Genomic DNA, 22,439 nt, shown 5'->3' with positions numbered 1-22,439 from the left:
ATCAGGAAATCGATAATATCGTAAAAATGCACTTAAAGAACCGAAGATGACAATTTTGGAACCTTATTTAGGCAGTGAGTAGAACACTTTGGCAGGTCCCAGAAGGCAGCGTTGAGGGACAGACACCACACTGATTATTTCAGAAAGGGAGGGGGGAGGTAAAAAAAGTAGCCGTCCCTTTCGTGCCGCAAAACTGTCAAGACACCTTGTTTGATCGTATTTTCTCTTCAACTGTGATATGCACTGAGAGGGAGGCAAGGCCCCCATGACCAGATATTGTAATATAATTCTTTGTACCCGTATAATGCAATCCTGCTTTAACGCGTGCTCTGCAAAGGCGTAAGAGTTTAACTAGCACATTCGCCGTACGATCATTTGCAGGTCACAGAGCTAGTGTGCTGAAAAGAAAAAAATACAGTCTAACTGCCATTTTAGAATAGTTCACATTTGTATTGCTTTTACTCTTTGTGAAAATAGCTTTTACGCTTTGTGATAAGGGTAAAAAATTCGATTCAAAGAGAAGGAATGCGTAGCAGGGGCGGCAGAAAATTAAGTGAGAGGATGAGGTTAATAAGTTTGCAGGAGTCAAGTGTATGCAGCTAGCGCAGGACGGAGTTAATTAAAGGAGCATAGGAGAGGACTTCGCCTTGCAAGTGGGCTGACTGTGATGTTGATGATGACGCTCTGTGAAAACATTGGATGATTTGAAAACTTGTTTTTAACGAAAGAGCGTTAAAAGCCCGCTTGTCCAGAAAATCCGTCATCGGCGTCGGCATTGCACGTAGCTGTCTTTGTGATAGAGAAATCATCTTCGTGCCTCTGGCGGGCGGCAGTGCTCAGATGACATGACCAGGCACTGATTGGTTATCGGGTTTTGTGATCTCCTCAAACCACGTGACATGGCCGAGTGATTGAGACAGCAGCGGGTGAGACCTTTTGCCTCTGTTGGGTTACGCTTATATGGATAGCTTAAGTGTCACTCAGCTTTTGTCTTCCAGGTGTTGGATATAGAATTCCGCTTGAAAAAGGGAAGCCTTGCGAAGAATTTTCGTTGGCCGATACTTCATTTGATGCGCAAATGATAATAGACCCTAAGCATGTGCCAAACCTGACGGCAAAAAGTTTCTTCACCGGGTCTAACCAAAGCCTGACCTTAGACTACAAAAAGGCGGTGAGAACATGTTTGTTTTGCATCTTTTTTTTTTTCCAAGAAAACTGACAGTCTCCTAAAAATATCACCAAATAAAGTGTTGTGAATATCATCGTCTCAGCATGTATCCAGTTGTCAATGACGTCATTATAGCATATTGCTCTCGCTTAGTACCTTTTCTTTTCTGGTCGATAAATACGTGCTGTCTTTAAAGGAAGACATAAACAACTTGTTTAGTGCGGTTATCTGTAGACGATCATTTTTTGAGATTTTTACATACACTTTTGTTTATAGATATAATTTCATTAATATTTTCATTCGTACAAGTAAGTTATGCCTGCCTCTACAGAAGTAGCTTCGTGCTTTTGCCCGACGGCAAGGAAGTTTTGAAACTAGTGAGCACAAAATAAGCCGGCGGGTGCCGTGTCCTTCCATTCCTGCTCGCTATAGTATCTTGTCTTTCTTCTCTCATCGGTTCCCGATGAGGCCCCATCTAATTGCGACATATTACAGGAACCAATGTACGTGGACGAAGCATATGCATCAGTCTGCGGACACACATAGGTAGCAGAAGTCAGAGCTGCCCATTGTGCGCTGAGAAAGAGTCCCCCCTCAGGTATCATACTAAACCTCGTGTGCGAACACGTATTTTAGGTGAAAAGTCTAATGATCCTCGGCATTTGTCTTCTATTCAAACCAATCAATGCATACACATAACAAAAAATGTAATTATTCCAGAAGCAGATAATGCAAGTCGTGAATTGGATACAAAGTGTCACCATCGGGAGCTGCAAGCTCAAAGAAAATGAGACTTAGCGTATTGCCGCGAACCATTGTAATCTTTTTTTGTTGCTGCTGGCAGCCGCCGGTTTGAGGCTTTATCAATTTGCCTGCATTGCACATAAATATATTGGGACTCTTTGTTTACGCTCAGTGTCGCAGGGATGCGGCATTTATCACTTTCTATGTCGCGTCACATGCACTGAGGTGTATTGCGAATGATTTCAGTCACGCGCGACTGTTTCCGCAATCTTTTTGATCGGGCTAGTGACTTCTTGCGCCGTTATCTAGATTTTTTTTTCCAGACTCCCGCAAGAACGCTTGCCGTTTCGCCGTCGTCGAGTTGCTTAGTTTCTTTGAGGACACAAGTCAGCCTTATAAAGGTTTGGTTTGCTTCTTAATGGTTTAACGTCACAAAGTGACTCAGGGTATGAGAGACGCCGTGCACTGACATCGTACAGCACACGGGCTCCCCATCGTTCCTCCTCCCTAGAAACGCAGCCACCGGCGGCCGGATTCGAAGCCAGGTACTCTGAAACAATAGTTAGGCGTCGTAACCACTGCCCTATCGCGGCGAGGTCAACCCAATAAACAGGTAATATAAGTGCAAAACCCGTCTCTCCGGTTGCTTATTTCAACCTTGTCACGACGTGACAATATTGAAGCGTGTGCAACAGCAGCCGTAGGGCGGCTCCTCATCGCAAGTCTCGTGCGCCGACTTGAAGAAGGAGAAGTGGCCTCATGACTTTCGATGCTCTTGAGGTGCTTCCCAGTGCCTTCTAGATCAACCCCCATTAAAAATTTTTAGTTATGAGCCCAATCGGCTACGGGACAATATTTAGCCGAATAATATACTACACCCTTCGTACCATCCCTTTTTACGGTTCGAAATGGAGAGACTTGACGTTTTTTGGTATGCTTCATCTGCACACATCCGTTCTTAGGATTCTCAAGCTGAGTTTACTGATCTGGATGGGGAACAAATCGAAGCACAGAAAGCTAGGCGTTTCATTCATTTTCGAAACATGAGGGCTGGACGAGCCCTTCTGAACGACTACGCTTCAACACCCAAGCCCTCCATTATCCTAAGAAAACGTGGCACAGGAACATGCAAGTAGAGTCTGGATACAGGTGGCAGCAGTTCCATAAAAGATGCACCCGGATACTACATGGCCATACGGTGCATGTGGATTCAAATCTTTGCTTTACATCTAAGCTTAGACCCGCTCACATACACGAATATATAACTAGTATACAATAGATAAGAACACTTCCTCCTCTCCACAGACCCTCAGTACAGCCGACATCAGCACATGGCGCAGCTTCAAGCTTTGACGTACGATTACACACACAAAAAAAAAAACAGGCACTTTTTCTTCCCTAAGCCATACTCTGAATATTGTACGCAGTGCAACAGTTACAACTCTATGTTCTATTATTCAGTAATGGACTGCCCAACCCAACCAAACAACAAAATAAGAATATCTCACCCCTCATTCTCCTTTAGAAGGCTGTCACCGGCTCGCACACAAGGGACGAGCGGTCGCTGGTGGAGCGGGTGCGCCAGGTCGCATCAGCCATCGATGTCCCGTGGACTGAGAACTCAGTCCATCATGGAGTGCTATAACTGGCCTCAAATAACTTTTTAGCCACCACTGCAACTATTGCCACTACCGCCATTGTGGCCGTTGGCCACCTTCAGAGCACGTTCGAGCTTGCTCTTTCTTTTCCGTCCCGCTTTTTACTTTGGCTCTTCCTGTCGTTCTCGTGCTCTCCTCCTCTTCATGCATCACTTCCAGACCACGATTTCTGACCATGAGCTCACAAATGCTCTCAGAATTGTAATACTGGCTTGTCACTAGCTCCTCGTGTTCAGCTCCCACTATGCACTAATGGTACCAGAGTCAGCTCCGCTATAGCAATTACATGGTGAAACGCTTCTTGAGATCGTTCCTAAGTAGATGGCGGCCAGACATGTGACATAGAGTAGTCAAGTTTAGTTTTTGTGAAGACATGGTACAGCACTGTGCCCAAGCAACTAAAATGATATTGTACGTTTAAGAAACAGTTGTAATTGTGCGACAAAAATATCACGACAATGTGAATAACAATTTGCCTAAGGAAAACGAAATCAACTAAAACGCATTATTTGCACAAAAGGTGCGTAATTTCCAGAAAAATGTGGTTCTCAATGTGAAGGCAAATTTTCCTTGTGACACACGAGTACTAGAAAATCCCCGGTTCTTCGATGTGTACCTAGTCTGAAGCTCATATAGAAAAACTACAAAAAGGCACGACATGGAACGACGCTTACGAAATATAGATGACAGCATGCTAGTAAATGGGACGGCATTCATTTCTTGCCGTTTTTAGCACATTCAAAAGTTTTTTTTTTCGTTTTCAGGCGTTCAAAGTTGGTATTCCGTGTCATAAATGGGACGTCATCAGATACGACTGGCCTCCAGGTTCTTCCGGCGTTAAAACACTGTGGGAATGGTGCATGGTAGACATGGTAAGAGAGTTACTGAAAATCTATTCTTGTGATAGTACTTGCCGTGCTGTTTATTGGCCCACAGACGTTGACATCATTGAGTTTTCTATGGTTTCATATTTCATGCTCTGCAAGACCAAGTACTCAAACCAAAATAAAACGGTGACGCCTGTTGCCCTTGAAATTCACGTGCTTGAAGCACAAGGCGTGAGTACAGCTCTGAGCTTTTTCTCCTTTCCCTAAACTCTTAATATCTCCGCTGCGGTGGTGCAGCGGTTAGGGCGATCGACTGTTGTGGTCAACGATGCGAGATCGAATGTAGGCCCCGGCGGCCGCTTTTCGATGGAGGCGAAAAGCAAGGCGCTCGTGTGTTGTGCATGTAATTGAACGTTAAAGAACCCCAGGTGGTCACAATTAACGCAGCCTTCCATTCCGGAGTCTTTAATAGCCTGAGTTTCTCTGGGACATTACCCCCCCCCCCCCCCCCCTCACCACACACAAAAAAATAACTTGACCTAGACCCTGAACGGCTTTTCGGAAACAAAGCTGCCTGGCTAAGCCGAGTAGATCGGATTTTTAGAAAGGTATTTTATAGGATAATGTTTGCAATCCTCGATATACTACATCACATTTCTACTAATTGAGAAGTATTTAAAATTAAGATTACTATTTTGTCTACGGAAGCAAGTGCGTCATGATTGACAACTTAATTTAGGAAGCATCTTTTGGAAGGTATTAGCCTATTACTTTCTCACAGAGTGCGGTGGTTCAATGATGTTGACTGCTGAGCTCAAATTTTGTGAATGAAGTTCAGATCGATGCGGCTGCATTGCAATGGAGGCGGAATGCGGACTCCAAGATGGGAAGGCTCATTTAAAACTTCAGACAGTCAGAAAAAAAAAACAACAACAACTGATCCAGCACCTTAATGGCATGTGTATCGGGGGTGCAATAAACTACTTGTAGTGTGCACTTTATTATTTTTTTTCAGAAGAATTTCTTAACGTTAGTATTGGGATGCCCGTTTAGGCTAAACAGTAATCTGTAGTTATAAACATGGAAGCAGTTTGTTTCTATTGAAAATTGTGAGGAAGTAGAAATGTTTTATTCTTTGAAGCAATTGGGAGACAATGCATGTAACAACATCAAATCTCTGTTGCTTTAGGTTTATTTTAGATTGTTCTGTACAAATTATATAATTACTAAAGAATTAGGTTACGATGTTTCAAGAATTTCAGTGAAGGCTAGTTTTATTCTTTTTGTCGGAAGGACTTCAGATATATTTGCAGTGCAGTTAAAATCTTGCCATGAAATTCTTGAGCGCCTAATTGTAGCATTTTTGTAGGCTGACCACAGCAGCAAAAAATAATATTCTCCTCGCAGATAAATGCTCAGCCGCAACACTGCTTAATTCCTACAACTTCGATAGGCTTCCTTATGCCTCAGTGTACTACAGGCAGGCTTATCTCTACAGAAGGAAAACGTTGAATGCAACCAGTGGCGCTCGACTGCTACTCGCGCGACCGATCCGGGCTTTGCTAGCTATAAATACGAGAAGATAATTTTGCTGTAAAAATGAACGCTGGGAGATGATTAAGAAAATGTATTCTGTTTTCATTAGTTAACTCCCACCTTCCTCCTTTTCCTTATGACGAGGTCAGGTGTCCATAGAACAAGTGTGACAGATATTGTGTCTTTCCTTTCGTGTGTGCCAATTATTATTATTATTATTATTATTATTATTATTATTATTATTATTATTATTATTATTATTATTATTATTATTATTATTATTATTATTATTATTATTATTATTATTTAAGTAGTTCGTGTCAAAAATGATTTTGAATTTCATGTTGTTTAGGTTTCGACACCTGAATTTGGAAATTTGACTGCTGGAGATACGTATTTTTACCAGTTCTTTAACTTCAACCAAACATCACCAGATGTTGTGCAAATTAAAGAATTTTTTATGGATCGCTGCTACGAGAAGAGCAACTGGACAGCTGTTCGTTTTACTTTGAACGGTAAACATCATTATACAATGCTTCCTTTTTTTTACATTTATATTAATAAACTTGTGTTTATTTCATTGTTTAGTACGTTTTCGGGTGCTGAAAAGACTCATAAGTGCAATGTTTTGTCATACATAGGCTTAATTCTGCTGCGTCGCTGTCCTTGCATTCGAAGTTTATTTAGTTGCCATTATAGTGCTGTTAATGTAAGATTGATTTCTAGAAGTGTTCAAAAGATTACTGAGAAATTTAGGTTAAAACTTTTCTTAATTTTTTCTGGAATGAATATTATCGACGCCCAAACCTGCAGACATCTTAAAAAACACGATTCTTCTATTACTGTAGCCTTTGTGCACTTGAAAATGTTGAAAAAATGTAACCACAGCAACCTCTTAACACCAAAACTCAGCAAATGTAGGTCAAATTGGGAAGAATTTTGTGTAAAAATGGATGACCTCTATAATAAATGCCCGTGAGACCTTCAGCAATCTTTGAATGGTCGACAGCCTGAGAGTAACTCTCGCTACGAAATGCATCATGAGAAGAACAAAAATAGAACGTGCAGCAGATGTAAGTTTATGCCAGAGAGCGCCAAGTGTAGTGCTTTGTCCATACTGCCTTTCGGATTGCGCAAGAGCTCTAGGCGCAGGAAACTAAGCGTAAAAAAAGAATAAGAGACCTGCACAGAGACCAAAAGATGGCAACATTATTACAAATCTGGGGGAAACGGTACAGTAGCCTAACAGTTCTATATACAGTGATGTTATATTCAGGATGCTTACAATGAAGACCGTACTACAGAGAAATTCGGACTACCATGGGTGCCGAAAAAAGAATAGACGATAAATGTAATTGATATGAGAGCAGTATTATACCCTCTCTCTGACTGGTGGGATGCATTTGCCGTGATGGCACACGGCAGACCCCATTGGTCTCTCCCATCAAGTGCAGTAGTCACAGTGCAACGCGCCTTGCACCCTTCCACTTGGTCCCATGCTCCAACCTTTGCTTCACTGCGTACCAATATTTTTCTTTTCTCACTTCAATTTTCCGGCACTCTGAAAAGATATAACTTCTCTATCTTCAATTTATCAATCGCGATCCGAGGCTTTACACGGATGGATGGATGCACAGGATTTTCAAATATGATTGCAATGTGAACGGAATAAAAGAAAATAAATAAAGTCTCAGTTGTAATTTTGATGAGGAAATGGTTGCTTTAGGTAGGTAAGCACACATACATTGAAGGCCGTTTGGAAGATTATGCTGAATTCTCTGGCTGTCTTGCATGCGCAATGTCGTATGATTTCTAGCCTACAAGAATAATGAAATAACGATAACATTAACTAAACTGAAATGAAAACGAACAGGACGGACTTTAAAGTGTTGTAGCCGATCGCCTGAATCTATTGCTAATTGGTAAGACAAATGTTGGGGCTCATGCAAAGGCAAGAAACCTTATATTTCCAGTGCAAAACATTCAAGTCGGGTTTCGTGCAAGCTATTGGGAAATAGACGAAATTTCACCATCAAGCAGCGGAGAAACGAATTTGAATGATATAAACAACTCCCGTACACAAAATTCATGGCTTACGAGAAAGCGTCTCACAAAATCGAAACCTCAGCTATCATGGAGAATTACAAAACAACGGTATCGTAGAGGAATCTGCAAATGTATTCGAAACTGCTTACAGCAGGTGCATACCCGCAGCAGCCTAATCATGAACGATACTGATACTAATCATGAACGATGAAAGATAGCCAGATAATATCTACAAATTTAATCACTGCGTTCTCAGAGGAGCGATTTGCAACGCTATATTTGGAAAACTTGATCATAAAGATAATGAATGGCACTTCAATAATTTCTCATTTGCTGTAAATTATGTCTTGTTAATGGCCTGTTCTAATGGGCGATTCTCAGCAGTTATTAAAATTGGTGTAGGAGCAAGATGTCTAAGTAGTTTAGGGGCACATCGTCACAGTCCAATCTTCTGGTCTAAATCGAAATCGCCCATTGAAAGACTCTTCGATTTCACAGATTAAGAGAATTTACTCTGGGTCGTCGACTGGCGAGCGCAAAATGAAGCTAATAAATGCGACTGTATGCTTGGTCAATAAACTTAAGTAAGAAAGCAGTACAGTAGATCTAAAAGGTAGTGTCAAGAAATTTCATGTAGGTTTCAGAGTCTACGAGGGGTACAAGAGCTTACGGTAGGAAGGAGATCGTGGGAAGTAGTAATGAGATTGTTACCAAGGGTAGTTATCAAGTAATGAGATTGTTACCAAGGGTAGTTATCAAGGGCTTCCCATCATCATGAAAATGTAAATACGTAGACGATAAGTATGGGTTATGGTGCACTTGGCAGGCTCTGCGAGGCTATGAATATCAGCATAACTGTGTTTTTGGAGAGGATGGAATGCCTAACTGTGGTACTTTGCCAGTATTCTACGATGGGGTTTAAACCTCGAGTCTAACGAAAAGATCTGAATTCAGCATGGAAAACGAAATATTTGAAAAGAACAGAGTCGGTCATAGCGCCAACTCGAATTGGTGAAACCACCGAGAACTAAGGAACGTGAGGAAGGCATGAGAATGCTAAAAAAATGATCCCTAATGACAATACAGGTCATTAAAGTCTAAGAGAAGAGTAGCAGGTAGCGGAGGGGAATGGGCTTCATGTATGAAATAAAGAAGCCTGTTTGGATAAGGCTTGGAAACGAATATTTTAAACATTTTTGAGAGTATATATTGCTTCGCAGTCGACGCATTGAGACGAGCAGTGATGAATGAACCTTTTTTTTTTATTCCAGGTTTCAAGCAGTCCTTTGTAGAGGTTCCTTTAAGTTAGATAGAGATTTACCCTTGCATAATACTACCCGTAAAAAATGCACTATAGCAGTACAGTGCCATAACAATAAAACCGTTCATATATGTGAGGCCGCTTGGGTTTTTTTATCTTAACGTTTCTTAGCTTCTATCAAGCATACACAAAAAACTTTCAAACGTTGTTGGGACACTTGGTGAATGCGGCTAGTGCCAAAATGACAGTAATTGTTCTTGTTACTGTGCATCGATTAACTGCAGTTAGTATTTATCTTTTATTTCCACAGAAACAATAGATGAAAATGTCCTGAAACAGTCGGCATTTCTCGCCATGGCACAAAAAAAGGTAGCGATATTCGCTGGCATAAAAATACCTGCATTGCGTGTTGGCCACATAAAAGCGGTAAGCAAATTCAAGAATGCATTTGAATTAAAAATATTTTCTTGAATGCTTTTTTATTTTCAAATACACTGCTGGAAGCGACCTGTTGAGATGCAATTATACTTGATCATTTTCCATGATATGGCTGCTTATTCCGGGGATTAGCATGCGCTCATGCCAACGAATTTTTTTGCATCTTTTGGAAATGAGTTTTTGCATGAGCATATTGCCTTCAGGTATTGTATAACATTACGATATCAATAACTATATAAGGAATTCTACCCTTCAATTTATTCGATGTCATTATTAATGTCTGAAAATATGCCTCACATGCTTTTTAATGAAACTGACGTATCTGTATCAACTCAGAACAAACCTCGGTAGAAAAAGTTTTCTGCGCACCGAAATGTTAGATTATTTCGGTCCATTTGTGCAAAAAAAGTATCTTATAATATTCCACAGTTGCCTGACAAATATTTTTCAAACAAACAAACAAACAAACAAACAAACAAACAAACAAACAAACAAACAAACAAACAAACAAACAAACAAACAAACAAACAAACAAACAAACAAACAAACAAACAAACAAACAAACAAACAAACAAACAAACAAACAAACAAACAACAACATTTACAAGTAACACCTCCGCCGCAGCGGTGCAGTGGTCACGGCACTAAACTACTCTGCCTGAGAATGCGGGATCGAGTCCCGGCCGTGGCTGCCGCTTTTCGATGGAGGCGAAAAGTAAGGCGCCCGTGTGCTGTGCGATGTCAGTGTAGGCTAAAGAATCCCAGGTGGTCGAAATTTCGGGAGCCCTCCACTATGTCGTCTCTCATAGTCGGAGTTGCTTTGGGACGTTAAACACCGTAAGCCAAACAAGTTTTCAATAACATCGTTCATTGGTTTTCTACGGCAGCTTTAACTACTCGCTGTGAGCGAAGGAAAAATCGTTGGAAAAAAAAAGTTGCTATGAAATTAAAGCTTTACACCACTGTCACTGACATGTGCTTAACACTGCATTTGTAATATCTCCTGAAGGTAACAAAAATGCTGCGACAACTCTGAATAACCACTTCTGCTCCATTTTCACAAGTGATAACGAAAAACTTCTCAGAATAAACACCAGCACAGGTGTGAAGACGGAACCGTTAATTATAACAGAAACAGGAGTATTAAAATTTTTTACTAAATTTAGATTTTAAGAAAGGACCAGGGCCAGATAACATCCGTAACGTATTTCCACATCGATATGCCGAGTGGGTGCCTGAATTCCTAGTACTACTCTATAACACATATTTCTTCATTGCACCCTTTCCGTGTAACGGAAATCAGCACAAATAACTCCAGTACACCAAATCGGGAAATAAATATAAATCCTCAACACCAATATCGTTAACCAGCAAAACATGCCAGTTACAAGAGCATATTACTTTAAAACACATAAATGCCTTCCTGGAAGTAAAGCATATCATACCTTCCTGTTAGCACGGCTTTTCTAAGAGTGTTTCTACTATTACTCAATTATTTGAATTAATACACGATATATCCATGAATATTGATGTCCAGAAAAAATAGACCTCATATTTCTGGACCTTTCGAAAGCATTCGACCACGTATCACGCACTAAACATCTGGTAAAACGAACTTTGGGAACTGGTCCTATCTTAGACTGGATTAAAGGATTATTTTAGTAATCGAACGCAATCTGCTTGAAATTAGCAACGAGAAATTAGCAATAACTAACGTTTCATCAGGAGTACCCAAGGAAGTGTCCTAGCCCTAGTATTATCCTTTTTTGTTACAAATAACTTACTAACCAGCTCATTAAAGAACTGGAGTCGGTACAAAAAAACGCACTAAGATCTATATATAATAAACACTCCATTACAAACTCGCCAACAGAATTACTCCAACGCGTAGAAATTCTAAGTTTGGAAAACAGCCTGTCTTGCAAGACTTAAAATAATGTAAGAGGTAATACACAATAAACTAAAACTGCCTATTACAAAGTACATAAGGCCGTCCTCGAACAGATTAACCCGTTATAATCTTACGCATGCATTAAAAGAATTTTCATTTCATACTGATATTTTCAAATCCTCTTTTTTTCCAAGGCCGCGACCCGAATGTAACCATACAAACCACGCGTATTACTAACATATCATCCATACCTGCGGTTAGTTCCCTTATCGCAGATGAACTATTTGCGTCGCAGTAATAATTGTATACCTTATTTTTATACTTTCTTGTTCCCTTATGTTATTTTTACTCGCTTGTTTGTGCCTTGATTCAAATTCTGAATTTATTGTAGTCGATTTCCACCTTTGTTATTATTTGTGTAACCTTGATTGCACCTTGACTGTAAAAATTAGAACTTTAAAACTGATTCTATCACTAACTCTGCTACGGTAATTATTCTTCTCATATGCGTTCTGGACTATTTGTTATCTTCCGTAGTCACGTAATCAATGCATGTAACATCACCGTTTTTTGATTATTGTAAGCTTGTAAGTATGTAACATGCTGCGTATGTAACATCCCTTCCTGTTACGATCCCTGATGGCACTCACAGTATCAAATAAAAATTGAATAAAAATGATATCCTGAAAATGTCGTGATTAAACGGCGACTCAGAATTCTCCTGTTTCAATAAGATATCTAAAATAGTGCACGATCTCACAAAATGCACGCAAGCAAATGCTTGTAATGGCCTGTGCCCGCTCATAATTTACAGCTTTTTACATGTACGTACACTGTGTCCTGCATGGTGCAGAATGACCGGGTCCGTAGCATTGCCTTTTACAGATGTGGTAGAGCCAGCCTGCAATTGCACTAACCTTACGATCTAATTGAGACTGTGCAAAGTTATGGACTACACTTAAGTTCTGCCTTTAACGGTATGCTGCGATAGCGTAGTTGAACAGCCCACATATAAGGCCCCTCTTTAACCAAGGTGTATGAACGTGGATGCTTGGCCTAGTGGTAACGTGAATTGCAAGGGTCTTGGCAGACGGATTCTGATATCACCTTCCATTATGAGGCCTGAGTTGGAAGCTTCTGCCAAACGTAACCTCGAGCCACCTTATGTCCAATGATTGCGCGGATATGTCAGCTGGCAGCTACCGCCTGCAAACACCATGCTCATAAGTTTTCGCTAACGACATGAACGCACACCAACGTCGACGGCGGATTTTTGGCGAATGCCGCCTTTAACTATATCGGGTTAGAAAAGCGCGAAGCCGTCTACACCTTGTATTTTCCGCACAGCACAACAAGAAACTGCACTGCCTGCAGCCGTATCCACAGCAGAAAAGGTGAAACAATGACACAGGGCTCTTATGTCTGCACAGTGCCTATTACTCTCATATCAGGGCCAGGAAAGCTGATCTGTTCGTTCAGGCAAGGGTCCCAAATCAAGTCGTGGCGATACTTTTTTAGGCACAGGAGCAATGATACGGTCGCATGCTCAGTAGCTAACTTGCGCAGATAAGTAACATGGCGAATGAGAACAACGATGTTTGCTACTCGAGGGTTCAAGACCAAATGTTCGGAGCCGGATGATCTTGAGGTTTGTCATGGGAGAAGTACAACTTACGCTCTAAATGTGTAGTTTCCGACTGGCCATTTAATGTATTCCTTTCAGGTCTTCCATGAATTTCGCGCAGCAGTGCTGTGACTGTACGGTTCGTTTTGAGAAACAATGCTACGCCATCCAATTTGTTGTGATCATTAGGCAGCCCTAATTCAGAGTGATAAAAAAGCAATTTTATTTTCCTAATTATAAAGCCACATCGTAAGACAAGCTTTAGTGAAATTTAAAGTGAAACATGTGGCGTCTTCCACGTGCACTTTAACTATGAAAAAGTAGACACGTTCTAGCGCATATGAACGAGGACGAGAGAGATGTAGACAACACGAGCGCTAGAACGTCCTCGTTCTAGCGCTCTCTTTCGTCCTCGTTCATATGCGCTAGAACGTGTCTGCAATGCACCAACTCGCCCAACAATCTGTGCTTTATGAAAAAGTGTTTGTTTCTGGCCTTCATCCACATGAAGTTGCTAAGACCCAAAGCTTGCACTAAGAAATCATGTAGAACGTAACTACCGAGAAACTCTATGCCGATCAAGTTACACTCAATACTGACTGTGCGTTCTTTCGCATTAATAGGCAAGACGTTAGCCTTTGTATAACGACATCTGATGTGCAGAAACTGCATGGTTTCGTTCGAATAATTAGAAATAACGGAAAGGATTCTGCACATCGTGATCAAATTATAGGAAATGCATCCTAATCACTCTATGTCTTTTTTTTCCTAGTATAATTCTGGAGAAAAAACGTATGTTCAGATCGTTCTCCTGGACCGATTTCCGAATACTACGTCGACTATGGACCCTGTCACTACCCATGAGTCTATCGAAAAGCTGAAGTACTACATCAAGAACCAAAAAATGTCATTCGATTTCAACGGAGTGAGTTTTTGCGTTATTTACATCCCCTGCAGCCTCTCGTTCTTCGAATACAAACGTTTAACTTAACTAACGAAATGAAAACTTCCGTTCTAGTGCATAAGCAGTGCCCGGAGTTTCAAAGGATATCACGCAAACACGCCTGAGGAACAAATAACTTGCACAGGCTGCTTCAGTCTAACAGAAGAGTCCTATCAGTGGTCTACATTGAATATGCACATATATTTTTGTTTTATACTAACATTTATTTGGGTAGAAAATATTTAACAAACAACAGAGATTACGTGAGAAGTTTCTTTTTATTTTATATAGTAAGCCACAAAAAGCGTGATGATCTTTCAGGCAGCTTCTTTCAAAATTTACATCTAGCTGTCTCAAAGAAAGGATCAACATCCGGTGCCCATGCACAATTATCGATCGCTTTGAATTTCGCCGCGTCCACCAGCGTTAGCATACTAGCACTATATTTGGCAGTTACAATAAAAAATAGACCCAACTCATCCGCCTATTAATTGAGAAAGGAGACAAGATTTCAGTGGGATGAGGCTTCACGGTTATTAGGTCGAGTATAGCATGCGGTAGAGAATATAAAATGATGGGATCTGCGATGAACTAGTTCGAGTTTATAACCTGTTTAGTACGTTAGGGCCTTCGTACTTCTGCCTGCAGGCCAGCAGCAAGAATTCTGGCTGGTCAAGAAGGACAAAAAAAAAAAAAAGAGCGGTTACAAAGTTACTTATGGGTTGGGGGGGAATGGGGCGGTTGGATTGGTTTGGGAGAGGTTAACGTCCCAAAGCAATTAACTCAGGCGATGAGAGACTGCGAGAAAGAAAAGCCATAAACAAATTAGTGGTGATGGGGTGGGCAAAATAACTGATGCTCCCGCTACAGAATAGATATTCAGCTTTAACTGAGGATGACGACCTTAGCCTAGAATCGATGAACAATAATTTCAGAGATGTCATTACTGAGCGCCGGGTAGATGTAGGCGGTAGGATAGTTAGAGAGGATACCGGTGAACTCTCTAAGAAGACGAAAGATTTTAAGAAACGCCAAAATATGAAATCTTCTAACCATACAGACAGGATAGAACTGGCAGAGATATAAAAACCAGTCAAAAACATAAAGAGGCTGCCACAAGGAAGCATAATTTAGGAAAATTGAGCATGCTCTAAAGAACGGGGGCAGCCTTAAAGCAGTGATGGGGAAATTCGGCATTGGCAAAAATCGCATGTATGCTCTAAGAGACAAGACGGGCAATGTCGTCAGGGATATGGACAAGATAGTCAAAGTAGCCGAGGAGTTCTGTACTTATCTATACTGTAGCCGAAGCAGTCAGGACAATAATCAGGTTGGCAGTAGTGAAATGCAGTCAGACGTTCTGCCAGTGACGAAGGACATGGTTAAGAAAGCTTTAGAAACTATGAAAACTGGGAAATCAGCTAGGGAGGATCCGGTAACTACAGATTTGTTGAAGGCGCGGGGGGGGGGGGGGGGGGGGGGGGGTTATCGTGTTAGGAAAACTGGTCACGCATGGCCTGATAGCATCGAGGCTACCGGATTCATGGCAGAACGCTAACCTTTTCTTAACTGTTAAGAAAAGGGATACTATAGATTTGTACAATTACAGATAAATCAGCTTACAGTCTGTTACGTTTACTGAGGTCATCGCTAAATCAGGACAATCTTAGAATTCATCAAGCAGAAGATCAAGTAGATTTTTGGAGAGGGTACTCAATTATAGATCATATCTATAGCATCAACCAGGTGATAGAAAAATGCTCGGAATATAACCAGCCCTTATGTATAACATTTATTGAGGACGAAATAGTTGACTTTGTAGAAATCTCGGCAGTCATGCAGGTATTGCGAAAACAGGGTGTTGACGAGCCATATGTTAAAATACTGGAAGATATCTATAATGGCCGCAGAGCAACCATAGTTCTGCATAAAGAAAGTAACAAAATTCTAATTAAAAAGGGTGTAAGGCAAGGAGACACGATCTCCCCAGTACTATTCACAGCTTGCATAGAAGACGTATTCAGAGACTTGGAATAGGAACACTTAGAGATAAAGGTTGATGGAGAATAACTTCAGTAATCTGCGATTCGCTGAAGAGATTGCCTTGTTAAGTAACTCAGGGGATTAACTGCAACGAAATATTGATGATCTAGACAGGAAAATGAGAAAGGTAGGCTTGAAAATCAATATGCAGAAGACAAAGGTAATTTTCAGCAAGATTAGGAAGGAATTGCAATTTACAATAGGCAGCGAAGTGGTAGGCGAATATGTCTACTTCGAACAGGATAGTAACAGCCGACCTTGATCATGAGAGGGAAATAATTAGGAGAATGAGATTGGCATATAGCGGATTTGGCAAGTACTCGCAGATTATAACTAGCAGCTTACCGGTATCGGTAAAGAGGAAAGTATACAATAGTTGCTTCTTGCCTGTACTCACCTATGGGGCTGAAACGTGGAGCCTAACCAAGAGAGTTCTACTTAAGTTGAGGACAACCCAGAGGGCTATGGAACAAAAATGGTCGGGGTAACATTAAGAGATAAGAAGCGTGCAGAGTGGGTCAGAGAAATAACTCGAGTTAACGACATTCTATTGAAAATTAAGGAAAAATAAATAGGTATGGGCAGGACATGTAGGGCGATGAGAGGATAAATAATTGTTACTTAGGGTAACAAATTGGATTCCAAGGGAAGGATAGCGTCGCAGGGGGCGCCAGAAAGTTAGATGGGCGGATTAGGTTAAGGAGTTCGCAGGGGTCAAGTGAGTGCAGCTAGCACAGAACCGGGTTAAGTGGAGAAATATAAGAGAGGCCTTCGCCCTGCAGCGGGTATAGTCAGGATGATGATGAGGCACTGTGCTGGACGACTCCGAATACTTCGACAGGAAGCAACTTTGCATAGTACAGTGGACTCAAGTTTCCACCTCCATGAAATCGGCCACCGTTACCATATTCGCGACATCGCTTTTATGAATAGTCGATCGCCGTAACCCGTGAGCCACCGCGGCTGGAAGAACGGGGTAATTGAAGCCGTGTAGATGAAAGCTACAACATAGGGCACAGCAAAAAGTGGTGCGATTGGCATGGGTACTTTTTGCCAAGCTTTTCCCTAAGTGTCTGGCCTAAATCGCCTTTTTTTGTGTAGACGCTTATAAATGTTTAGCCATTTGTTGTCTCATGAGGGGCGCCACCACAGTCTGTGGGCAGAGTGTGTCGGCAGAGCCTGCACTGTCATTAGGGCGTGTCCGCACGAACTTAAGATTAAATTGCAACAGCCTCCATGCGAGGAACCGCACCACGATCTTTCCGTGCGCCAGCCGAGCATGCTAACCCCTACCGTACGTCGAATTTCAGCGAAAGTGTTGATAACTGTCCATGCCTTTAGCATTAAGGTGCTGATGAACGTTGACGAAAATAAAGGAATAAGTATTTAAAAAGAGTACAGGGTAAATATGAGTAAGGCAATAAAAATAAATGAGTTTAAAACAGAAATATAAAAGCATTGGTTGAAAAGATAAAGACCACGACTCGTAAATGCTCTCGCATTAATGCACTTCGGCAGCCTTAAGTGCATGCCTGACTTTTTGTTAGCACATAAGAGCAGGATATGTGCTCGATATGTCTTGTGAAGCGGACACCTAAGAAACTAAACTCATTTATCCACACAGAGTACTGACCATGATTAGTATCGGCGTATAGAAAAGCGTTAGGTCGCAACAGGCTTTAGTTTAAATGTTTAATTATCCAATGCCAAGAAGGTTTAGGAAACAGGACTGATGTGTTTACTTAGGAATATTTTTGGCTCCTTACTACAGAGAGAAAAACGGGAAAAACTTGTCGCACAGAGAGGCACGCGAGAAATGGAAAAAAGAAATGTGTACTAGCAGATTGGAATTTAAATGAGGCATTTGGTTTTACGCTATTTTTTGGGTTAATATACGGACGGAGTCTGCTCATTTACCCCAACTATTTAAAGAAGCGCTCCCCTGTCACTTGTCAGACCTAATATTATAATATAAAAAAGATATAAACATACAGCCAAAATTTCTTGGTTGGGGATACCTAGTTTCCCAGTGTGCACTGAAAAGTTTTTTAAAATTTCAGTACACTGAATTCTTCCTTGAATTCTGGAGAGCATCGCACTGAACTTTTCCTTTATATGGCTGTTTGTACACTAAAAAAGAAAAACACTTCAAAGAGAGATGCCAAAACTTGTCATTGGAACCAATAGGAATGTAAAAAAAAGCAGCTCTGCTACGCTTCTGCGATCTGCGTTTAATGCCACACTTTTAAGCCGTTAATCAATATGCTGTCTTATATTTCAAGTGCTAAAGAAGGACTACATAAGTTATAATCACGTGGACTAATTCATGCATGCGTCATTGTATAGTCAATATATAACATCTCTTTGTGATTATGTTATTGGAGTAGAAAGTTCTAAAAATCAGCTTCGTGTTTGAGAACAGAAACTGAAGCAGTATACATCACACTGGACGCAGAAAATCAGTATTTATCTGAGTGATTTGCAGGAACCAGAACGGTGTAAAAAAGGAACAAGATGGATGCCCCTTCTGTCAGCAGCATTAGTGAAAAGCAGTCGTGTAGGAACAAAGCTTCTCCTTGTGCTTCACAAGAGTGGTCTAATGTCAAACTTAAAGAAAGAGCCGGTTGCTTTGATGCTTTCAATTGTACAGCGGATCCTAATGTATTTTCTATTTTAACGAAGAGAATAAGTTTTGCGAGCGAATGCATGCAGCGAAGAGCGCTGATGCAGCAATATCCGGTGTAAGCAGGTTGAAATGTAAACGCTGGAAGTTTTGCACTGTAAAGGACAGTAATTGTGAACACATTTTATTCCAGTTCCAATGGTACTGAAACAAAAACCAAGCGAAAAGGACATATTGCTCCTGTGAGGAACAACAATTTTTTTAAGGCCCGAATGGCATGAACTCATATAGGCAATGATGCTTCAGTGCACTCAATTTCGCACAATCGCACTTTTTCTGTTCTCTTACTTGCTGCCTCGGAGTCATTACACCTTCTATAGTTTTGACTAGTTGATTTGACAAACTGTGTAGCGTTTTCAGATTAATGGTAACTCAAATTCAGACTGGCATCTCTGCAACTGCCCATCTAACCAAAGTATCCCCGATATCAAACGCTGCGCATGCTTTACGGACAGAATTTTGAGATATTTTTAGAACAACCGGGAGTCGTCGCAAGTTTATCTCCTTTCTATTTCAGAAATCCTATCTGGTTACTGAAATGTGCAAGCTCCACTGATCTACAGCTGTGAAAGCCAAACCCACATTGAACTGGATAATGTGGCACTCTAAAACAGCACGCAAATTGTCAGCGGGAATTTGGAATAAAGAGAAAACAGGAAAAAAATGACCAGAACTTCTATGTACAGTTTTTGTTATTATGATGGCTAACACAAACGGTTACCAAGCGACGGCATAATTCGTAACATAGATCCTTACTTAGAAAACTTGGCTCGAATGAATATTCATGGCTATCTCATTTGTTAAACGAAAATGAATGACGTAAGCATCAATTTTTCAAGTACAATCTTGCATATTCTACAAGGCACTCTACTGTATGGGCTGTTCATGAGGTTAATCTATATAGCAGAAGTGAACATAAAACCTTCCACTGTAAAGAAATGTATTATATTTTATAGGTATCAAATTATGTCACGTTAACGCACATAGCTAAGAGAAACTGGGTTTTGCTTTGACGTTGGCAGCTAGGTTTTGAATTCTTTATTGGTCACGTTCTATACCGTATAATATTGGAAACATTGCCGTTATCCTCCGGTAATTGAGATTAACAAAAATTCGCACTTTGGCCGCACATATTTTACCGTCGTTTAATGAAGAAGCATCATTACTCGAACTCTTAGATTTTCCCCTGAGGTTGGCGTGAAGCCGCCTTGGAGCTGCTAGTCGAAGGAAGCTATACCAAATCTGTCCTTAACGTTATACGCCGATGATATAACACTGTGGGTGTCATCCGGTAATGACGGAGAAATTGAAGAAACTTTACAACTAGCTGTGGACACTGTTACGGAATGCGTAGAGAGTGCGGGCCTCTCCTGCTCCCCCACATAATCTGAACTTCTTCTCAAGCGTGGAAAACCAGGCGCTGGGGGATATCCCCAAATCCGGGTGTACGTTAAGGGACAACCTATACCAGAGGTATCTTCTATACGGGTTCTTGGAATTAACATCCAGAACAACGGCCGAAACACAAAGTCCCTCAATCGCCTCAAGGGCACTGTCTCTCAGACAGTGCGCCTTATACGCCGAATCGCCAACCGATACTCGGGCATGAAAAAAACAGATCTCCTCAGTCTGGTCCAGATATTCGTCATTAGTAGAATTACTTACACACTACCCTACCTTAAACTTAGCGCAGCAGAAACACAACGTGTCAATTCCCTAATCAGACAGGCGTTCAAGTCCGCACTCGGCCTCCCCATAAATACTCCAACGGAGCAGTTCAACGCGCTGGCAGTACACAACACTCTCGGTGAGTTAGTAGAGGCCCATCTGACTTCTCAGTACGAGCGGCCAACCCACACACCGTCAGGACGCTTTATCCTTAACACCCTCTCAATTGGTTACCCCGCAGCAAGGCAGGACAAAATATCCCTGCCCAACAACCTGCGAGCTCAATTGAAGATTCCACCTCTCCCAAAGAATATATGCACCCTGAATTTCATTCAGACAGGCGAGTACAGAGAGCCAAAAACCTACACAAGCAATACCACTCCAAAAAAGACACTGTCTATGTCGATGCAGCCGAACATGCGGACCGCAGTGCCTTCACGATTGTGGCTGTAAATTTCCAAGGTCAACTGCTCACGGCCGGCTCGGTCGTTACAAATGACCCGGAGGAAGTGGAGGAAGCGGCAATCGCCCTTGTGGTAAGCTCGACCTCAGCCCTACATATTATTAGCGACTCGAAAACCGCAATAAAGAACTACAGCAAAGACAGAATATCCCCTCTATCATCAAAATTGCTGCTTGCCTCTCAGACGACAAACCGTCCCATTCAGCTGATCTGGACACCAGCACATTCCTGCCTTCCAAGAAATGAGGCTGCCCACAATTTCGCCCGAGGACTCGTCAGCCGGGCAGTGGGACAACCCCTCATTAGGTCGGCGAGAGACCGCATGGCTTCATATCAAGAAATTACCCAATACTTTCGACAAACACGTAGCTTATACCCTCAGGGACACAAATCGCTCTTGAAGGCGCAGGAGGTCACCTGGCGAAAATTACAGACACATTCCTTCCTAAATCCTGTCAACTACGCCCATGCATATCCTGCATTATACACCCCATATTGTAAATTATGCCAACAGAGGGCCAACCTAGACCACATACTGTGGGCCACGAGATAGCCCTCCGCGGGATCTGAAGCTCTCCACATGCGAGCAGTGGGAGGTCGCTATACTCAGCTCTGACCCGCAAATCCAACTCCGGGCCATCGAGCGTGCAACCCAGGTCGCCAGAGCCCAAGGACTCCTGGCCACCTAGAGCGGTAGCCCCTGCTGCCTGACTTCTTCCTCGTCAAATAAATGTTTATCCTCCTCGCCACATGTGGATTTTGAACCCAGCCTGAGACAAAGAGTACAACTTCGCAGTCTGCCACTCCGTCGCCTCGGTAATTATTTCGTTATTGCATGAAAATTCAACACTAATCGGCAAGTAACCGACATCAGTGAAGTATTCTGCGCGCTCTTCATACATAGTTGCATCAACATCCAGCCGCCACTGCGCCCACACGTGAAAATTCCGGGCGTCACATACAATTCTCGTGCAATGGCAGCCACACAGGGACGTGGATCCTGAGTGGCATACATTCTCCGATCTTAAGGGCACTGCCCTCAAAATTGAGACTTCGATAAACATGCCAATTCATCGTGGCTAAACAGATCAATTATTACATAGAACCTCAATAAGTTCCAGTGTAGGCAAGATATTCCGGTATAAGTCGTTATTTCAATGTAATTTCTAATAGTTCGTTTTAGACAAAAATGTCCCAAAACATCCGGCATAACGACGAAACAAAATGCCTTAGTCCGTGGCATCTTGCTGTTAACCAAGGTGAAAGATTACTGACCATGACACAAACACTTTGTTTGTGCGAAGTCGCGGTTTGACGAATAAAATAAATGTCTGAAATACAACTACGAGGGTTTCGCAGTTGTTAAACACACATATATTGCACTCGCTTTAATGAACTGTTGTCTAGAAAGGAGAGGTAAGGCGTCTAACTATTGGTACAAGAAAC

At 41.7% G+C, this 22,439-nt stretch overlaps 1 protein-coding gene across 1 annotated transcript; it reads left to right on the top strand.

Moving 5' to 3' along the window:
- Positions 1-998: 998 nt before the first annotated feature.
- Positions 999-19,535, top strand: LOC146170638 (uncharacterized; the record flags this gene model as incomplete). Its single annotated transcript, XM_084586876.1, is given in 7 exon segments — positions 999-1,171; positions 4,335-4,442; positions 4,557-4,628; positions 6,286-6,448; positions 9,551-9,666; positions 13,966-14,118; positions 19,380-19,535. Coding segments are annotated over 7 exon segments (824 nt in total), but the record flags the coding sequence as incomplete, so codon positions are not given.
- Positions 19,536-22,439: the final 2,904 nt, after the last annotated feature.

Source organism: Amblyomma maculatum, unplaced genomic scaffold (assembly GCF_055883805.1).
Source record: "Amblyomma maculatum isolate TAMU_Amacu unplaced genomic scaffold, ASM5588380v1 scaffold_118, whole genome shotgun sequence".
In the NCBI taxonomy this organism is placed as follows: Eukaryota; Metazoa; Arthropoda; class Arachnida; order Ixodida; family Ixodidae; genus Amblyomma; species Amblyomma maculatum.
This window is presented reverse-complemented; position numbering and strand designations above follow the sequence as displayed.